Genomic DNA, 13,891 nt, shown 5'->3' on the forward strand with positions numbered 1-13,891 from the left:
CAATGACTCGAAAAAAAATCCAAGCTCTAAACTACATGCAACAGATATCTGCCTCATTATCCTTTTTAAAAACCAGTCCTAGTTTGCCTCAACATTTTCTGCTTTCAAGATCCCTGCAGTCACATTCATCCTTAAATTAGTTGAATCCCATCTTAATTTATCAGCATTTGTTACCTTTCAAGCTTTCACCATTGTCCGCGTTTTCAACTTTGGTACAGTTCAAATGGTTCACTTGACTAGTGAATCCATTCTTGTACAGCACATGCAAATCATTAAAATATGCGCATCTATTTCTGTTTTCTTTATGCTTCTTGCTGCTTACCATCGACTTTCTGAAGTATTTATTGATATTTTCCCATTTCTCTTTACACTTCTTTGCACTTCGGCAGTAACCCATATTGTACATCCCGACGGATATCTCATCCCATATGGAGCACTTTGAGCCCGAGACGTGAAATTTGTCTTCCAAAGTGCTTCGAAGCATTATCAGAGCTTGCACTTCTGCATCTGGCCATCTCCTATTATTTGGATCACATATGACAACCTCCATCTCTATCGACATGATTTTCAACCCCGTTGGCTTGCATCATCCCTTCTTGCCATCTATTATTTGTTGGAACGAATGGATTAATCATGCCCTTTTGACTGTGATCTTCACTCATGTCTTTACCTCCATTTTCCTCCGTGCGTGACATTGTTGACAGTATCGGTATTTCAATTTCATGGCCCAAAGCATTCTGGATAAAGGAAATGAGAGCTATGCTACGAGACATCTCTTGAGCTCTTGCCTCCTCGTCCCGTTTTATCCTTTCCATCTCCTGCCATTTCCATGCTTCCTCTCTAATTACTCTCTCTCTTTCCCTCTTCTCAATCATCTCTAATAATTGCCTGTGCATCTGTTCTTGCTTATCCATAATTTTCTTCACTAATTTTTCCAAGAAAACTTCATCTTTTTCTGTTCTTTTCCGCTTCCTATTTTTCTTTAAAGGTTCATTCAAGGTTGCTGACGAATCATTACCATAACTATCCGAATATGATTTTCTGAAACAAGGAAAATATCACAGGACATTCAGTTGGTTGGACAGTTATGGTCATGAATTTGTCAAAATCGGCTTCAAACCATAAAAAATCAACAAATCAACAAAATCAACTTTTCACATTTTATATAATTTTATTAGATCTACACACCCAATTTTGGAAGACACTCAAGAATCTTCCATAAAACAGGAAGTGATAACAAATCGATCGATCAGCTTGTAAAGTTGGCCATAAAAATAGTTTCCGAGTAAGATCATCAAAGTTTAAAATTACCAGAGTCAACTTACTACTAAAGGACCACTCCCATTTAATTTTTCACCCAAATTCGAAAAAACCCCATTAAACTCTTACCAGCATTACAAAACTAGGAAGTTGAACATGACAGAGCAGGATGCTGTCCATAAAACATCAAATTTTATGCTCTGTATTGTACATTATTTTTCCCATGTGATCCAACAAAAGTAAAAGCCATAAACATTCACATGGATGGAACATATAAAAAGGGCTTTACTAATAATATTGTATCAAATGCAGTAGTTCATGATGGCAACTTTATTCATCATTTCCAGTTCCACTGAAATGGGTAAATATATTGTATATATAGTAAAATCCAAAGACAAGCAACACCTATTGAGTCGAGTGGTAAGGAGCTCGATGCTACTTAACCCAGATCAACCCCAGATATAGTTGGGGTCTCAGACCCAAAAAATACATATATATATCTAAAGAAATATCAAAATCTCAACAAATTAACTTAACGCAAGTTATATTCCAAATTATTATTCATACTTCGGTTCCAAACATTAACATAAAAAAGAAAACAGGTTTTCCTAGGAAAATTCAACAGACATCAACAAGAAAATACTCAAAAACTCAATCAAAGGAGATAAAGAACCCAACCTAACATTTACTTGAGGTTGCCATGAACATTAGCTCAAATGTACTTGTCCTAAATAATGTGGACTTAGGATAACAATCATTGCTTGTCAAGTCAATGGATAAGGAGCTCGATTCCCCTTAAATAAGGTTTCCTGTCCGAGTCTTTTAGATAGAAAAAGAGCACTGAAAGAGCTACCCCATTTAAAATTAATTTAAAAAGACCTACCTAACCCAATTTAATCAGCAGTGGGAGTTTATTACTTCTTTTCTGATGGATGTGTATTCCAACGTGTCAATGGATGCTATATTAATAAATTAGTATACTACATAAATATAAATTCTTTCTTGTATGGTTAGGATACATACATACATACATGAAATAAAGTCGATAGCTTGACAATAAGGTCATGTAGTGGAAGACGCAATAAACATAGATACATACTTACCCTGAAGGCTCTTCTCTCTGCTCCGAGCTTGGCGGCTCCTCTAACCCACCGCCGCCGCAGCCGACAGTACCCATCACGTCGCCAACTTCGGCTTTAATGGGAGGTACCAAGTAGTCAAAGGATTCTCCATTTACAGCGCAGACATCATCACCTACGAGTTCAACTGCCTCAACGAGCTCCAAGGGATCCTCCGCCTGTAAGCTCGCCGGTGACCTGCCGTTGTACCTAATAGGACGCAGCTTCTGAGGCGGAAAATTCGACCGGTGATCACCCATCATCATGTCCTCTGTCGATTCAATCATTGCCGTTAAATCAGGAAAAGGCGCCACGTGTTGAGGGAAAGCTTCCCGTCCGCCGGTGAAAAGCTCCATCCTTTTCTCTTCACTGTAAAATCAACAGAAATTACTTCTAGTAAATATAAAATACAGCTAAATAATTCAAATAAATTATTACTACCACTAGATTAAAAAAATCAAAAAAGGGGCGGCGGACTGAGGGTTTGGTTTTGGAGTTTGGGTGAATGTGATTAGTAAATTCAAGTAAAAAGGGTAAAATGAAAATAAAAAGGGCAAAGCATGGGCCTGCAAAAATTACGACTTTTACCCTGGTTTGCAGATAATTCCGTGTTTGCCCCCCCCCCCTATGCTTACGTGTCAGTCTCTCTGAGCTTTCAGCTTATCTTCCCTTCCCTTCGCATTCCAATAAAACATGAAATTCCCAGACACGACAGTTGATTTGGTTACATCCATTGCTGTGCCGGCACCTTGTTGCTTGCTTTGCCAGTCGCCAACTAATCGCCGATAGCCATGTTTAATTCCACCAGTATGAAACCAAAATAAACATGCTAATTAATAGTATTTTATTTGATTATATTATTACTAAAATGACAGTATATATAACAATAAATGAATAAATAATTGAATCAAAATGTTGAAAAGGCTTGACTTCTCAATCACAACCAGAAATCTGTGGTCTTTGTTCGGGTTTGGTTTTCCCCCAAATTTGGCATCTTGCACTTCACTTCAGCTGCCTTCATCTTCCACCGGTATGTACCCAAAATGAAAACTTTAATCAAGTTTATAACATTTTTCCCCTGTAAGAATAGGAAAAACGATTACAAATTCTGGGTTTTGCTTTCAAAGTACTAGTTTCTTGTTTAGGTTTAATAGTGAATGGCTTTTCAGGTTGGAATATGTTTTGATTTGTTGCAGCTGTGTTTAGAACCAGATTCAGAGTCATGTCAGCATCAACGAATTCAACGCCTGTGAATGAACAAGTATTGCAAGATTTTAAACTACTTGATGCAGTCAATGATAGGTATGGAGGAGTGGTTGTAGAAGTGACATAGCCCTCGGAGTCTACCCTCTTTACTTCAATGCTTAGAGCTTCAATAGCACGGTGGCGACTACAGGTTTTCTTCTTACTTTGGCATTGCTTTAGACAAGTGCTGCTGGAAAATGTTGTTGAAGACTGCTTTTGAAAAGTTTTTTTTTTTTTTTTGGATTGTTTGGTTTAAAATTTGACTGTTTGGTGTTGCTACGAAAAAGTGTTTTCAAGTGGACATTACTGTTCTTGTTCATTGCTGGTGCCTTCACACTTTGGTCCTTTCCTTTATTGTTATTAGTAGGCCAATGTTGCGTCTAATGGTTTGATATCAGCTTTACATAGGTTTTGTGTGTTGATATTCACTCGGAATTTCCTGGTTGCTTTCTAGGCACTTAACAATAGTTCCATATCTCTTACACGGTTCCATGTTTCTCTCTGAATCATGTAAGAACATGTTTTGCAGGGGAAAAAGGGTGTGTGGATCAAATTGCCTATTCAGTATGCCAATCTTGTTGACCCTGCTGTCGAGGTGATTTATGTCATTCACAACCTAATCGAACTAGTTTCTAGAAAGCCATTTTGGTATTGATAACCGCCGCTTCTACTATTTCTTACAGTCATAGTTTATGTTACTACTGTCTTGATGCACAGGAAGGATTTTAGCATCACCATGCTGAGCCTAATTACTTGATGCTTTGTTATTGGATTCCTGAAGGTACACATACTCTTCCTGCCTATGCTTAACACCGGGTGAGTATTGGTGCATTTGTCATGAATGAAAAGAGAGGTGATTCTCCAATTCCTTGTGACTTTATTTATAAATTCTATCGATAGCCAATCCGCATAAGATATTTCATTATGGATGTTTTTAACTTGTACTGTTTATACGGGAATGAAAGATCTTATATGATTGGACATAGCTTTAATTGCATGATTATTTATAATGCCAATGATCTTCATTTTGCTTCTCTACGAATACCAACAATGTGCTTTAGAAGGACAAACATTAACTTACTGAAGCAGTGTGCTCCATAATTGTGCTAATCTTGCCTTAGGAACAAAATAATATCAGAACTCTTGTTTTCTACTTTTTTAGATGGTAATAAATTATACATGGATTTACAATTTTGTAGGACTATAACATTATTTGTATGGTTCAATTGATTTTCTGTGCTTTTACTTGATTCAAGGATCTTCGTAGTTTCTAAACTCATTTAGCAGTTTTTAGCTTCTACACTTGGTAACAGTAACACCATACTAAATTGCCCGTGACCTACCCTTGGTTGAATATTTGCAATTTTATATGTAGGATTTTGTACGGATCAGGATGATCCCCTTGTTCTTTCTTGTTGAAAATATTTTTCTTTTATATGCTCAAATCAGCCTGCTATATTCCGCGTATAATACGTGTTGAAAAGAGTGGAAAAGTCACCCAAAGCTCTCCTTGAAACCTCGAGTTTCTCAAGGATTAGTGGCTGGATTCTTCCCCCCACCCTGACCTTTTTATTTCTGTACTATATGATATCCATTACCTCTTCAGTAACTAATCTTAAAGCAGCAACTACTACTAATTATTTCCTGAATGCTAACTCACTCATTCACTCTCTCTGCCTCTGATAAGTGCTTATCAAGATAAAACTGTATTATCTGTACAGCTACTTAACTTGAAACACGATTACGAATTCCAAATTTGTGGTTCTCATATCTCGATCATAGGTATTAGTGGTTCAAGAGAACACGGGACGATTTCGGGGTACAGGTGTGTGGAAGTTCCCTACAGGAGTTGTGGATGAGGTATGTGTACCGGGGGATTCTAGATATAATACCATGGCGTGTAAATTTTCCCCTTCCTGAACTATTTTATTTCCAGGGAGAAGATATCTGTGTGGCTGCAGTTCGAGAAGTCAAAGAAGAGATGGCAGTGACTAACAGTTATTCAATACACAAATATATGACAAGTTGTTGCACTTTATCAATGATTTGAATATTCACTCCTTTTGTTGACTCGGGTTTGTACAAAATTTATTGAAGTACTAGCATTCAGGTATGAAATCTTTATTAGCATTGATACTATAACGAAACGCAAGCGCATATGGTCTTCCAGTTTACATTGGAATCAACCATTCTAAATCATATTTGTGTATGTCATGAATGCTTCAGCAAGGCCGCTAGATAAATCATCTTTCGTGTGTGTGTATTAGCTATCATAAGGAGCACAATATGCACTTTCTACACAGAGTTGGGTTTTCATCACAAATCCTGACAGAGTCCGCAAACAAATTGATATATTTTCTCGGTAACCAACTAACCATCGATTTTTGCTTCTCTCCCTTTTCTTCCATTATTTACAAACAAAGTCACAAAGCATTCTTTGATAAGTCAGATATATTCTTCCTATGACTGCTGGAACCACTTTCGTCTGAAATTCAAATGCAGGAAACTGAGATTGAGGCAGCCAAGGTTTGTTTTTATAGTTTCAAGTATATATGTCATTTTGCAGCAACATCAAAAACTGTCAATATGGTTTAGAAAAATCTGATTGACTATCCGAGCAAATAGTCCGGATTTGATGAAACCTCTCAAGTTTCTTTTTTATGCAGTGGATGCCATTTGAAGAATACGCATCACAGCCATTTGTCCGGAAACACGAGCTCTTGAAATACGTTGTTGACTATTCTGGGTTTTCTCCGGTGCCTACTTCTTCGGCATTCTCGGATGAAAATAACTATATGTACTTCAACACTCGTGACCTCGAAGGGCAGTGATTCCCGGTTTAGGCACCTAAAATTATACATGGCGCACGGATTCAACTTCTGAAATTCATAAATAAATTATTTTTTAACTTGATCAAGCACATATGCTGCTATCTTTATGTCAGCATTGTATCAAGATTCTGTCCTTCTGCGCCATATTTAAATGAATGATTCATTCAAAGTTTAGATTTGGATATTTTCTTCTCTATTTTATCGAATTTGATCAAAAGTTAAGCATGTTTACAAAGTCGAGGTACTCGAGTCCATGTCGGTTGTTGTGACCTTGTTGCCGAACCCATCACTTCGGACTACCATGACTCCGCTGCACCATCGGTGACCAAGAACAAGTGAGGCATTCTCTTATGCACCTCACAATTGAAGCAAAGCTGGAAAAAAAAAATGTTTCCTAAAGCGTTTCACTTTCAATCAATATATTAGAATAAATAAATAAATATTAAATGACAATAAATTGGGGATATTATCTCTGTCCAACCATTAATGGTTCATCTCAAGCAAAAGCTCACTTTAAATGCAGTTTTTCAAAATTTTAATTAGTGGTGTTCAAATTAATTCGTTATCGTTAACCATAAATATTAATTAACTAAACTGTTAAGGTTTAATAGTTTCGATTAATCGAACTGTTAAGGTTTAATAGTTTTGATTAATCGAACTGTTAAAAATACTGGTTATCGATTAATGAATTAATCATCATTAACGGTTAATAAATTATAATTAATTAATTATATTTTCTAGAGAATAGAATTAGAAATAAAATCAAAATGGTTTCTCCTACTTTTTAGTTATCATATTTATCATAAGAACATATTAAATCAAACACAGACGAAAGAAATAAATGATTTTAGATTACAAAATACAAAACAGTAAAAAAATGAATATACCTCATAATATATATATTTTTATAAAACAAAATATATTTACAAATAAATAAGATTTTTTTTTAATATATATGTTGCTATCGCCGTAAATTTATGAAATTTTAAAATTTTTAAGTTACGTTATGTTTGAAAATGAATGTAATAGGTTAATTATAAGTTACTCTATAATTGAACCATTAATAACGGTTAATCGTTAATGGTTAGACTAGGACCGTTATAACGATTTATCAACCGTTTAGGTTGACCATATTTATAATATGAAAGTAAAGCTATAATTGAGGAATGGGGTATGTTTCAAAAATGAAAAGACATCTTTCTCTTTTGCATATAATATGTCAGGTTACCAACTCCATCTCCAGTTTATGCTTCACCTTACCCACTTTTCACGATTTTTGCCTGTCCCCAATTTCCGACTTATATATAATTAACAATATATTAGCAGTCCCCAAAGTAAGAAAATAATTAATTAAAGCCCGTAGGTTTTGCTTCAAAGAGCAAAAGGTAGATGGCTGATTGTTGGGGCAGCCCTGGAGACCAACAATCGTTGGGAACTTGCCCAAGCCTCCTTTTATATATTTTGGTCAGATTTTGTCACTACTACTTGTACTATATGTAAGTTATGGATTTTGCCATTGTTCTCTTTCTCTAGTTTGATATATTTAACCCCTATACGTTTAAAAGATTAAATTTAGGTCCTAAGACAAACGGTAGTCATTAAATGAATTTAAAAAATAGTTAATTGTTTTTTATATAGTGCTAAATTAAAAATGTACATGTAAAACTAGTGGGATTATGTTGCTGAGTTTAATGCAAAAATTAGTAATATGCCGAAGGAAAAAAAAAGATATTTTAGTTAATTCAAATTTTCACACAACTCGTACTTTTTATATATTATAGTTATATATATATATATATATATTATTAATGGATCTAAATTGATAACACCGTTAATGTTTTCCATTATGTGATTGACTAACTAAAAGAAATCAGTCTCACTTTGATAGAAAGAACTATTTGGCGTTTTCATTTTGAACATAATAAAAAAGTACAGGTATTAGATCTCAAATTTTGACATAGAAGAGGGACTAAACCCATATTTAGACCAATATTCTATGACAGGAGTAGGCAACCAACCAACAGTTAAACGTCCCCCCGGCTCTTACCAAATTCATAGTTGATCTTCTGCCCCTGTAATCCCTTTTCATCTTTGACCCTTTTGCCGACATCTTTTATACATATATTACCAAAATCAGCCTTCTAAATAATATCATCATTTTACAATTGCATTGTTAATATCCCGTGCCCAGTATGTTTCGAAAGCATCGACATTGTAAATGGTTATAAAAACTATAATACATACATAATATCAATACGATACGCTTAATAAGTATCATTTAATAACGATTAATTAATCGTCGGTTCAATTATGATAATTTGAAATTGATTTTGGATTTGAATATAAAGAGTTGTAGGTCAACAATATGCGTAGGGGTGGTAAAAAAATTGAAATGATTGACCCTTTGATAGTATTATTTGTTTTACGTAATATAAAGCGGCTGCTGGTGGGGCTTTCTCGCTATTAATCTCCATTTGTCCCTGAGCTGATATAAGCAACATACAATCACAGGGTGATCAAATTCAAAGTAAACGAGACGATGAGAAACATTTTACAGGCCATGATGATGATCGTTGTTTCGCTATTACTTCAGCAGAGCTCATTAATGGCGGAGCTGGTCATTAGGAAGCCAATATTATACGAGTTGTCGAGCAGAGACGAGATGTTGCACATGGCTGGATACGGCGAGGAGAAGCTGTCTACCGTCCTCGTTACTGGCTCTGTTATTTGTGAAGCTTGCCGGCTCCATTCACAACTTCGTTCATGGCCCATTTCAGGTTTCAATTCAATTATTCCTTTATCTTAGAATATATAACCCAAACATGTTGATGATTTAGCTCCCGTCCGGAATTTCTTTCTCTTCGAATAATCATGATTTTTTTATTAATTCGTAAATAAATAAATAAAAACGGTTTAAACATTATAGTTTAAATCGATTTTTCTTGCACAAACTTAACGACCTTAATAGTAAAAGAATTGTTGTCATTCCTTGAGGTCCCGATTCGATCATCAGGAATAACAAGGGTGTGTACGTTCAATGTCAAATGGATGAGAGTTATCTTTGAATAAAAAATGATTTTTATTACCTAGCCCTACCGGTAACAGTATCTTAGGTCATATTGTTAATCACGAGTTGGGTTGCCTTGGACCCTAAACTAAGAAATCGTTTGATCGTGCACATTTTAAAGTGTTGTTGTTGAGGTATCCTATTCCTCTGGGTTTTCACCAGTTGCAATGTCAAACAAGCTTGGGATTAAAGAAATTTGGACGTCAAAGGAACACTCTCAGGTGGAAGGTCACGACAACTTTGTCTTAAAACCGTAAATGGAAGCAATATTTAAAACAAGACATAAAAATGGATCATTTGTGTTGGAAGCGTAGGTGGGCTCTCGGTAATTTGTATAACTCGTACTTTTATTGATACGAGGCAAAATACGTTATAATGACATAATCTCAATATTACAATATTACAACACTAGATGCGACTTGTTTACAAACACAACCTCGTTATTTTAAACTTTGCTAACCTTTACCTTTTCTCTCATAGCTTTGCTAAGCTTTTTCATTCTCTAATAACTTTGCTAAGCTATTTCTCATTATGGTTTTTCTAAGCCTTTTCTCATATTCCTTATCATTCACTTTGCATACATTTATATTAATGCTAAAGACATATTTATAAGGGTAATTAACCTCCTTAATGAAAGATCTAGGCATTTCCAAATTCTTCTTATATTGTCACATGGAGTTCCTTGTCTTAATGAAATTCCCTTTCATCATCAATTGTCAGATGTTTATTTTCCATGCTTAGTTCTTAAGTAATTCAAGATCATGCTTCATTAATCAAGAATCTTCTAGAATTATCCATGCCTTGGCAGCATAAGTAGTAAAATTAGATTTGAATTCTAACACTCCTCCTCAAATCTGATTTTTCATTACGAGCTTTTCTTTGAGTCGGTTAAATATATCTGCTCTCAGTGGCTTTGTGAACATGTCTGCTAGTTGATCTTCAGTTTTGTAGTAAATTAGCTCCACAATTTTATTCTTCACTTGCTCTTGTATAAAGTGATACTTTGTATCGATATGCTTGCTTCAGTTATGGGAGACTGGATTCTTGGCAAGTGCACGCTGTTGCGGCTATGTATTTTTGTTTGCTTTTTCGGCACTGTAGAGATTTTTGCAAAATCTCCCAAGCTTGTTTTGCGGTCTTCGCATTAGAAATTTTTTCAAAGATAGATTCGTCTACTCCTTGAAAAATAAAGAACAACGCTCTTTTATCTTTTTTTCCGGGATTCCTTCAATACCTTCTTTTCTTAATTGGTCAGGACTGCTTCTTCTTCTGCATTTTCAGGCTCGGTGTAACCATCCTCAATTATATCTCAATAATCTTGAGAGCCTAGTAACACCTTTATTTGAATGCTCCAATTGTCATAATTCGTCTTTGTCAATTTCGGAATTTATGGTTGAATCATGTTGGCCATCTTCTCCACCACGTTAAACTCGAACCAAGCTCTGAGGCCACTTGTTGGAAGCGTAGGTGGGCACTCGAGTAATTTATATAACTCGCAATATTATTAATACGAAGCAAAATACGTTACAATGACACTATCTCAATATTACAATATTATAACACTAGCTGTGGCTTGTTTACAAACGCAACATCGCTATTCTAAGCTTTGCTAAGCTTTACCTTTTCTCTCATAGCTTTGCTAAGCTATTTCTCATCCTTGCTTTGCTAAGCTTTTTCATTCTCTAATAGCTTTGCTAAGCTATTTCTCATTCTAACTTTTCTAAGTCTTTTCTCATATTCCTTCTCATTCACTTTGCATACATTTATATTAATGCTAAAGACATTAATTGTCACATGGAGTTCCTTGTCTTAATGAAATTCCCTTCCATCATCAATTGTCACATGTTTATTTTCCATGCTTAGTTCTTAAGTAATTCAAGATCATGCTTCATTAATCAAGAATCTTCTAGAATTATCTATGCCTTGCCAGCATAAATAGTAAAATTAGATTTGAATTCTAACAATTTGTTCTTATTATTTTATTCATTACATCTCAACATAAAAAAAACCAATCTTATTTCATTTATTACAAGAGTCAATCAACGATTTAGATATTCATAAATGAGTTTATAAAATACGGAGTACATTTAATGTAGTGATTACAATTTTATTTATTGTTATTGAATTTAGTGATAATATATTATTAAAATTAAAATATATTATTAAGACAATATTAAGATAAATAGAAACTTAATAGAAGACGAATAGAAAGGGTGTTGAGGCAATCACATCCCTTAAAAGTTTTAAATTCTCTTATATTTTAAATCATTTTTACTTTTTATTGTGACATAATTTTACACATGAAAATTTGTAATCTTACACCATAAAATTTTTAGTCATCTTAAAAATCCAAAAATTCTAACATAAAATTGTGTGATTGTCTCAAGACTTAATCATCTTAAAATTATAATATATATATATATATATTAACTTTATATTGTGATCATCTATAATTATTTTTATAGGTATATCTTATCACATAAATATTTTCATACACATATTTTGAATATAATAAAATCAAACATGTTTTATTTTTTTATGAAAATAGAAAATCCCATTCTAATTCAGTGAAATATTAAAATGAGGCCCACACTCAAAACATTAATGTAAGATGTGAACATTAGGCTCCACAAAAATGCAATGTCACAATTAGGCATGAATTGCATTAATCTCCATTTAATTAAATTAAATTAACCAAACACATCACTTCACATTGATGGTCATATTTATTGCATGAATTAATTTGTAACAAAAAATAAACAGAATTATCGTATAAATTACTCCATAAAGTATATTATGATATGTTCAATTACTTAGTTTAAAATTATTTTTCGTATCATCAATATTTTATTGTGTTAATTTTCTATTATTATAAAATTTGATAATAAAAATCAATAATAATTCATATAAAAGTGTCAATATACTATTTAAGAAATTAATCTATGTGATATTATAATTGCTTATAAATTCCCTATATATTAGAGATTATGGTTCGAATTCTCCTAATTTCCTTTTTGTTCATTTTATTTTTATTTTTATTTTATTATTAAATTCTTCATGTATAGGGGCTATGGTGGGTGTTAAATGTGAAACTCCATGCAAGACCAAATCAAGCACAACACAAGCTACAACTGATGAATATGGAGATTTTATAATTGATCTTCCATCACACCTCCATGGAATTGCCAATTTGGAAAAGATATGCTCGATTAAAATTATTCGAATACCAAAGAAGTCGATGTGCCGACCAGCATTAGTGAAGAAACACAAGCATTTGAAACTTTCATCCGTCGGAAACAGCATTCGCACGTACACCGCCGGAAAAATAAGATTCCAACATATCACATCTAAACCTTTGAAATCATGCATTACAAAGCCTATCAATACAACAAAACAAACAGCTTGAACGAGGGATACACTTGGGATATATGTACACGATCATATGGCTCAATTAGATGGCGCTTCGGTCACAGTATTGAGTTTTTAAACTTCAAATCATCTCTCTGTAATGCATATAAGTATATATATTGTGATGTATATAACAATATTTTGTATTGTATTGAACTTTTGAGAAGTGAGAACCAATATATTAGTTATTTTTGGGAAATAAATGAAAAATACACGAGATGTTAAAAACATTATATTTAAAATAAATTTAATAATTTATGTATAATGTATTGTTAATATCTTTCTTGTGTTGTAATTAAATTTAAACTATCTATATTTATATAATTTTAAAATAAATTTGGTTCAAATTTTAATTTCTCATACAATATAAATATTTTTTAATGACGGAGAGACATGGGAATTTCTCCCCATGTCATGATATACGACTAATGTCGATTCTACGTCAATGTGTTAGATTTATCGCCCCAAAGGAAATTTGCTATCAGTATCAACTTTATTATTCTGTAGTAATTAGTAGTACGGTGCCACATGCGGGCTCAGATTGGATTCCTTCCCACCTAATTGCTTCGCCACTTACGGACCACTCCATTAAAGTGGGCCACCATTTCGGCCACTTCCTCTTACTGAAAGTCTTCTGCTTCTCCATTTTGTTCAATGAATTCATCGTCATTTGTTGGCTTAATTAGAAAATAATTGTTTAAATTATACTTTTTTTAAATAATTATTTAATTTTTTTTCTTATTCATTCATGTGTCTAACGTTATAAATATTTTTATTTTTGGTACCCAAACCGTAACGATCGTTATTTACTGTTGAAGACATGTCACATTCAAATAATTTTAAATTTAATTTAAAAATTAAAAAAAAAACTTAAAATTATATTAAAAAACTCATTTTTTAAAAATCTTTAAAAAAACCTAAACTTTGAAAAACACTTAATTTAATCTCTATACTCACGTCGA

The 13,891-nt window shown here is 33.5% G+C and overlaps 3 protein-coding genes and 1 pseudogene across 3 annotated transcripts; 2 read left to right on the plus strand and 2 right to left on the minus strand.

Annotated features, from left to right (window-relative positions):
• Positions 1-60: 60 nt before the first annotated feature.
• LOC120204067 (trihelix transcription factor GT-2-like) lies at positions 61-535 on the minus strand. Its single transcript, XM_039204158.1, has 2 exons — positions 175-535; positions 61-113 (listed from the first exon to the last, which is right to left on the minus strand). The coding sequence occupies exons 1-2, from the start codon at positions 482-484 to the stop codon at positions 79-81; spliced, it is 345 nt and encodes a 114-aa protein (XP_039060089.1). The 5' UTR covers positions 485-535; the 3' UTR covers positions 61-78.
• Positions 103-2,874, minus strand: LOC120204066. Its single transcript, XM_039204157.1, has 2 exons — positions 2,364-2,874; positions 103-1,041 (listed from the first exon to the last, which is right to left on the minus strand). The coding sequence occupies exons 1-2, from the start codon at positions 2,732-2,734 to the stop codon at positions 531-533; spliced, it is 882 nt and encodes a 293-aa protein (XP_039060088.1). The 5' UTR covers positions 2,735-2,874; the 3' UTR covers positions 103-530.
• On the plus strand, positions 2,866-6,613 carry LOC120204068 (annotated as a pseudogene).
• Positions 6,614-8,948: 2,335 nt separating this feature from the next.
• LOC120204069 lies at positions 8,949-12,970 on the plus strand. Its single transcript, XM_039204159.1, has 2 exons — positions 8,949-9,231; positions 12,587-12,970. The coding sequence occupies exons 1-2, from the start codon at positions 8,994-8,996 to the stop codon at positions 12,925-12,927; spliced, it is 579 nt and encodes a 192-aa protein (XP_039060090.1). The 5' UTR covers positions 8,949-8,993; the 3' UTR covers positions 12,928-12,970.
• The last annotated feature ends 921 nt before the right edge of the window (positions 12,971-13,891 follow it).

Source organism: Hibiscus syriacus, unplaced genomic scaffold, assembly GCF_006381635.1.
Source record: "Hibiscus syriacus cultivar Baekdansim isolate YM2019G1 unplaced genomic scaffold, ASM638163v2 tig00010533_pilon, whole genome shotgun sequence".
Taxonomy (NCBI): Eukaryota; Viridiplantae; Streptophyta; class Magnoliopsida; order Malvales; family Malvaceae; genus Hibiscus; species Hibiscus syriacus.

Coding starts and splice junctions, on each gene's coding strand:
- LOC120204066 (XM_039204157.1), bottom strand. CDS start 2,734: ATGGAGCTTTTCACCGGCGGACGGGAAGCTTTCCCTCAACACGTGGCG. Junction 1,042..2,363: donor CAGAGAGAAGAGCCTTCAGG/GTAAGTATGTAT, acceptor TCCTTGTTTCAG/AAAATCATATTCGGATAGTT.
- LOC120204069 (XM_039204159.1), top strand. CDS start 8,994: ATGAGAAACATTTTACAGGCCATGATGATGATCGTTGTTTCGCTATTA. Junction 9,232..12,586: donor TCGTTCATGGCCCATTTCAG/GTTTCAATTCAA, acceptor CTTCATGTATAG/GGGCTATGGTGGGTGTTAAA.
- LOC120204067 (XM_039204158.1), bottom strand. CDS start 484: ATGCTTCGAAGCACTTTGGAAGACAAATTTCACGTCTCGGGCTCAAAG. Junction 114..174: donor CAATGGTGAAAGCTTGAAAG/GTAACAAATGCT, acceptor ATGTGACTGCAG/GGATCTTGAAAGCAGAAAAT.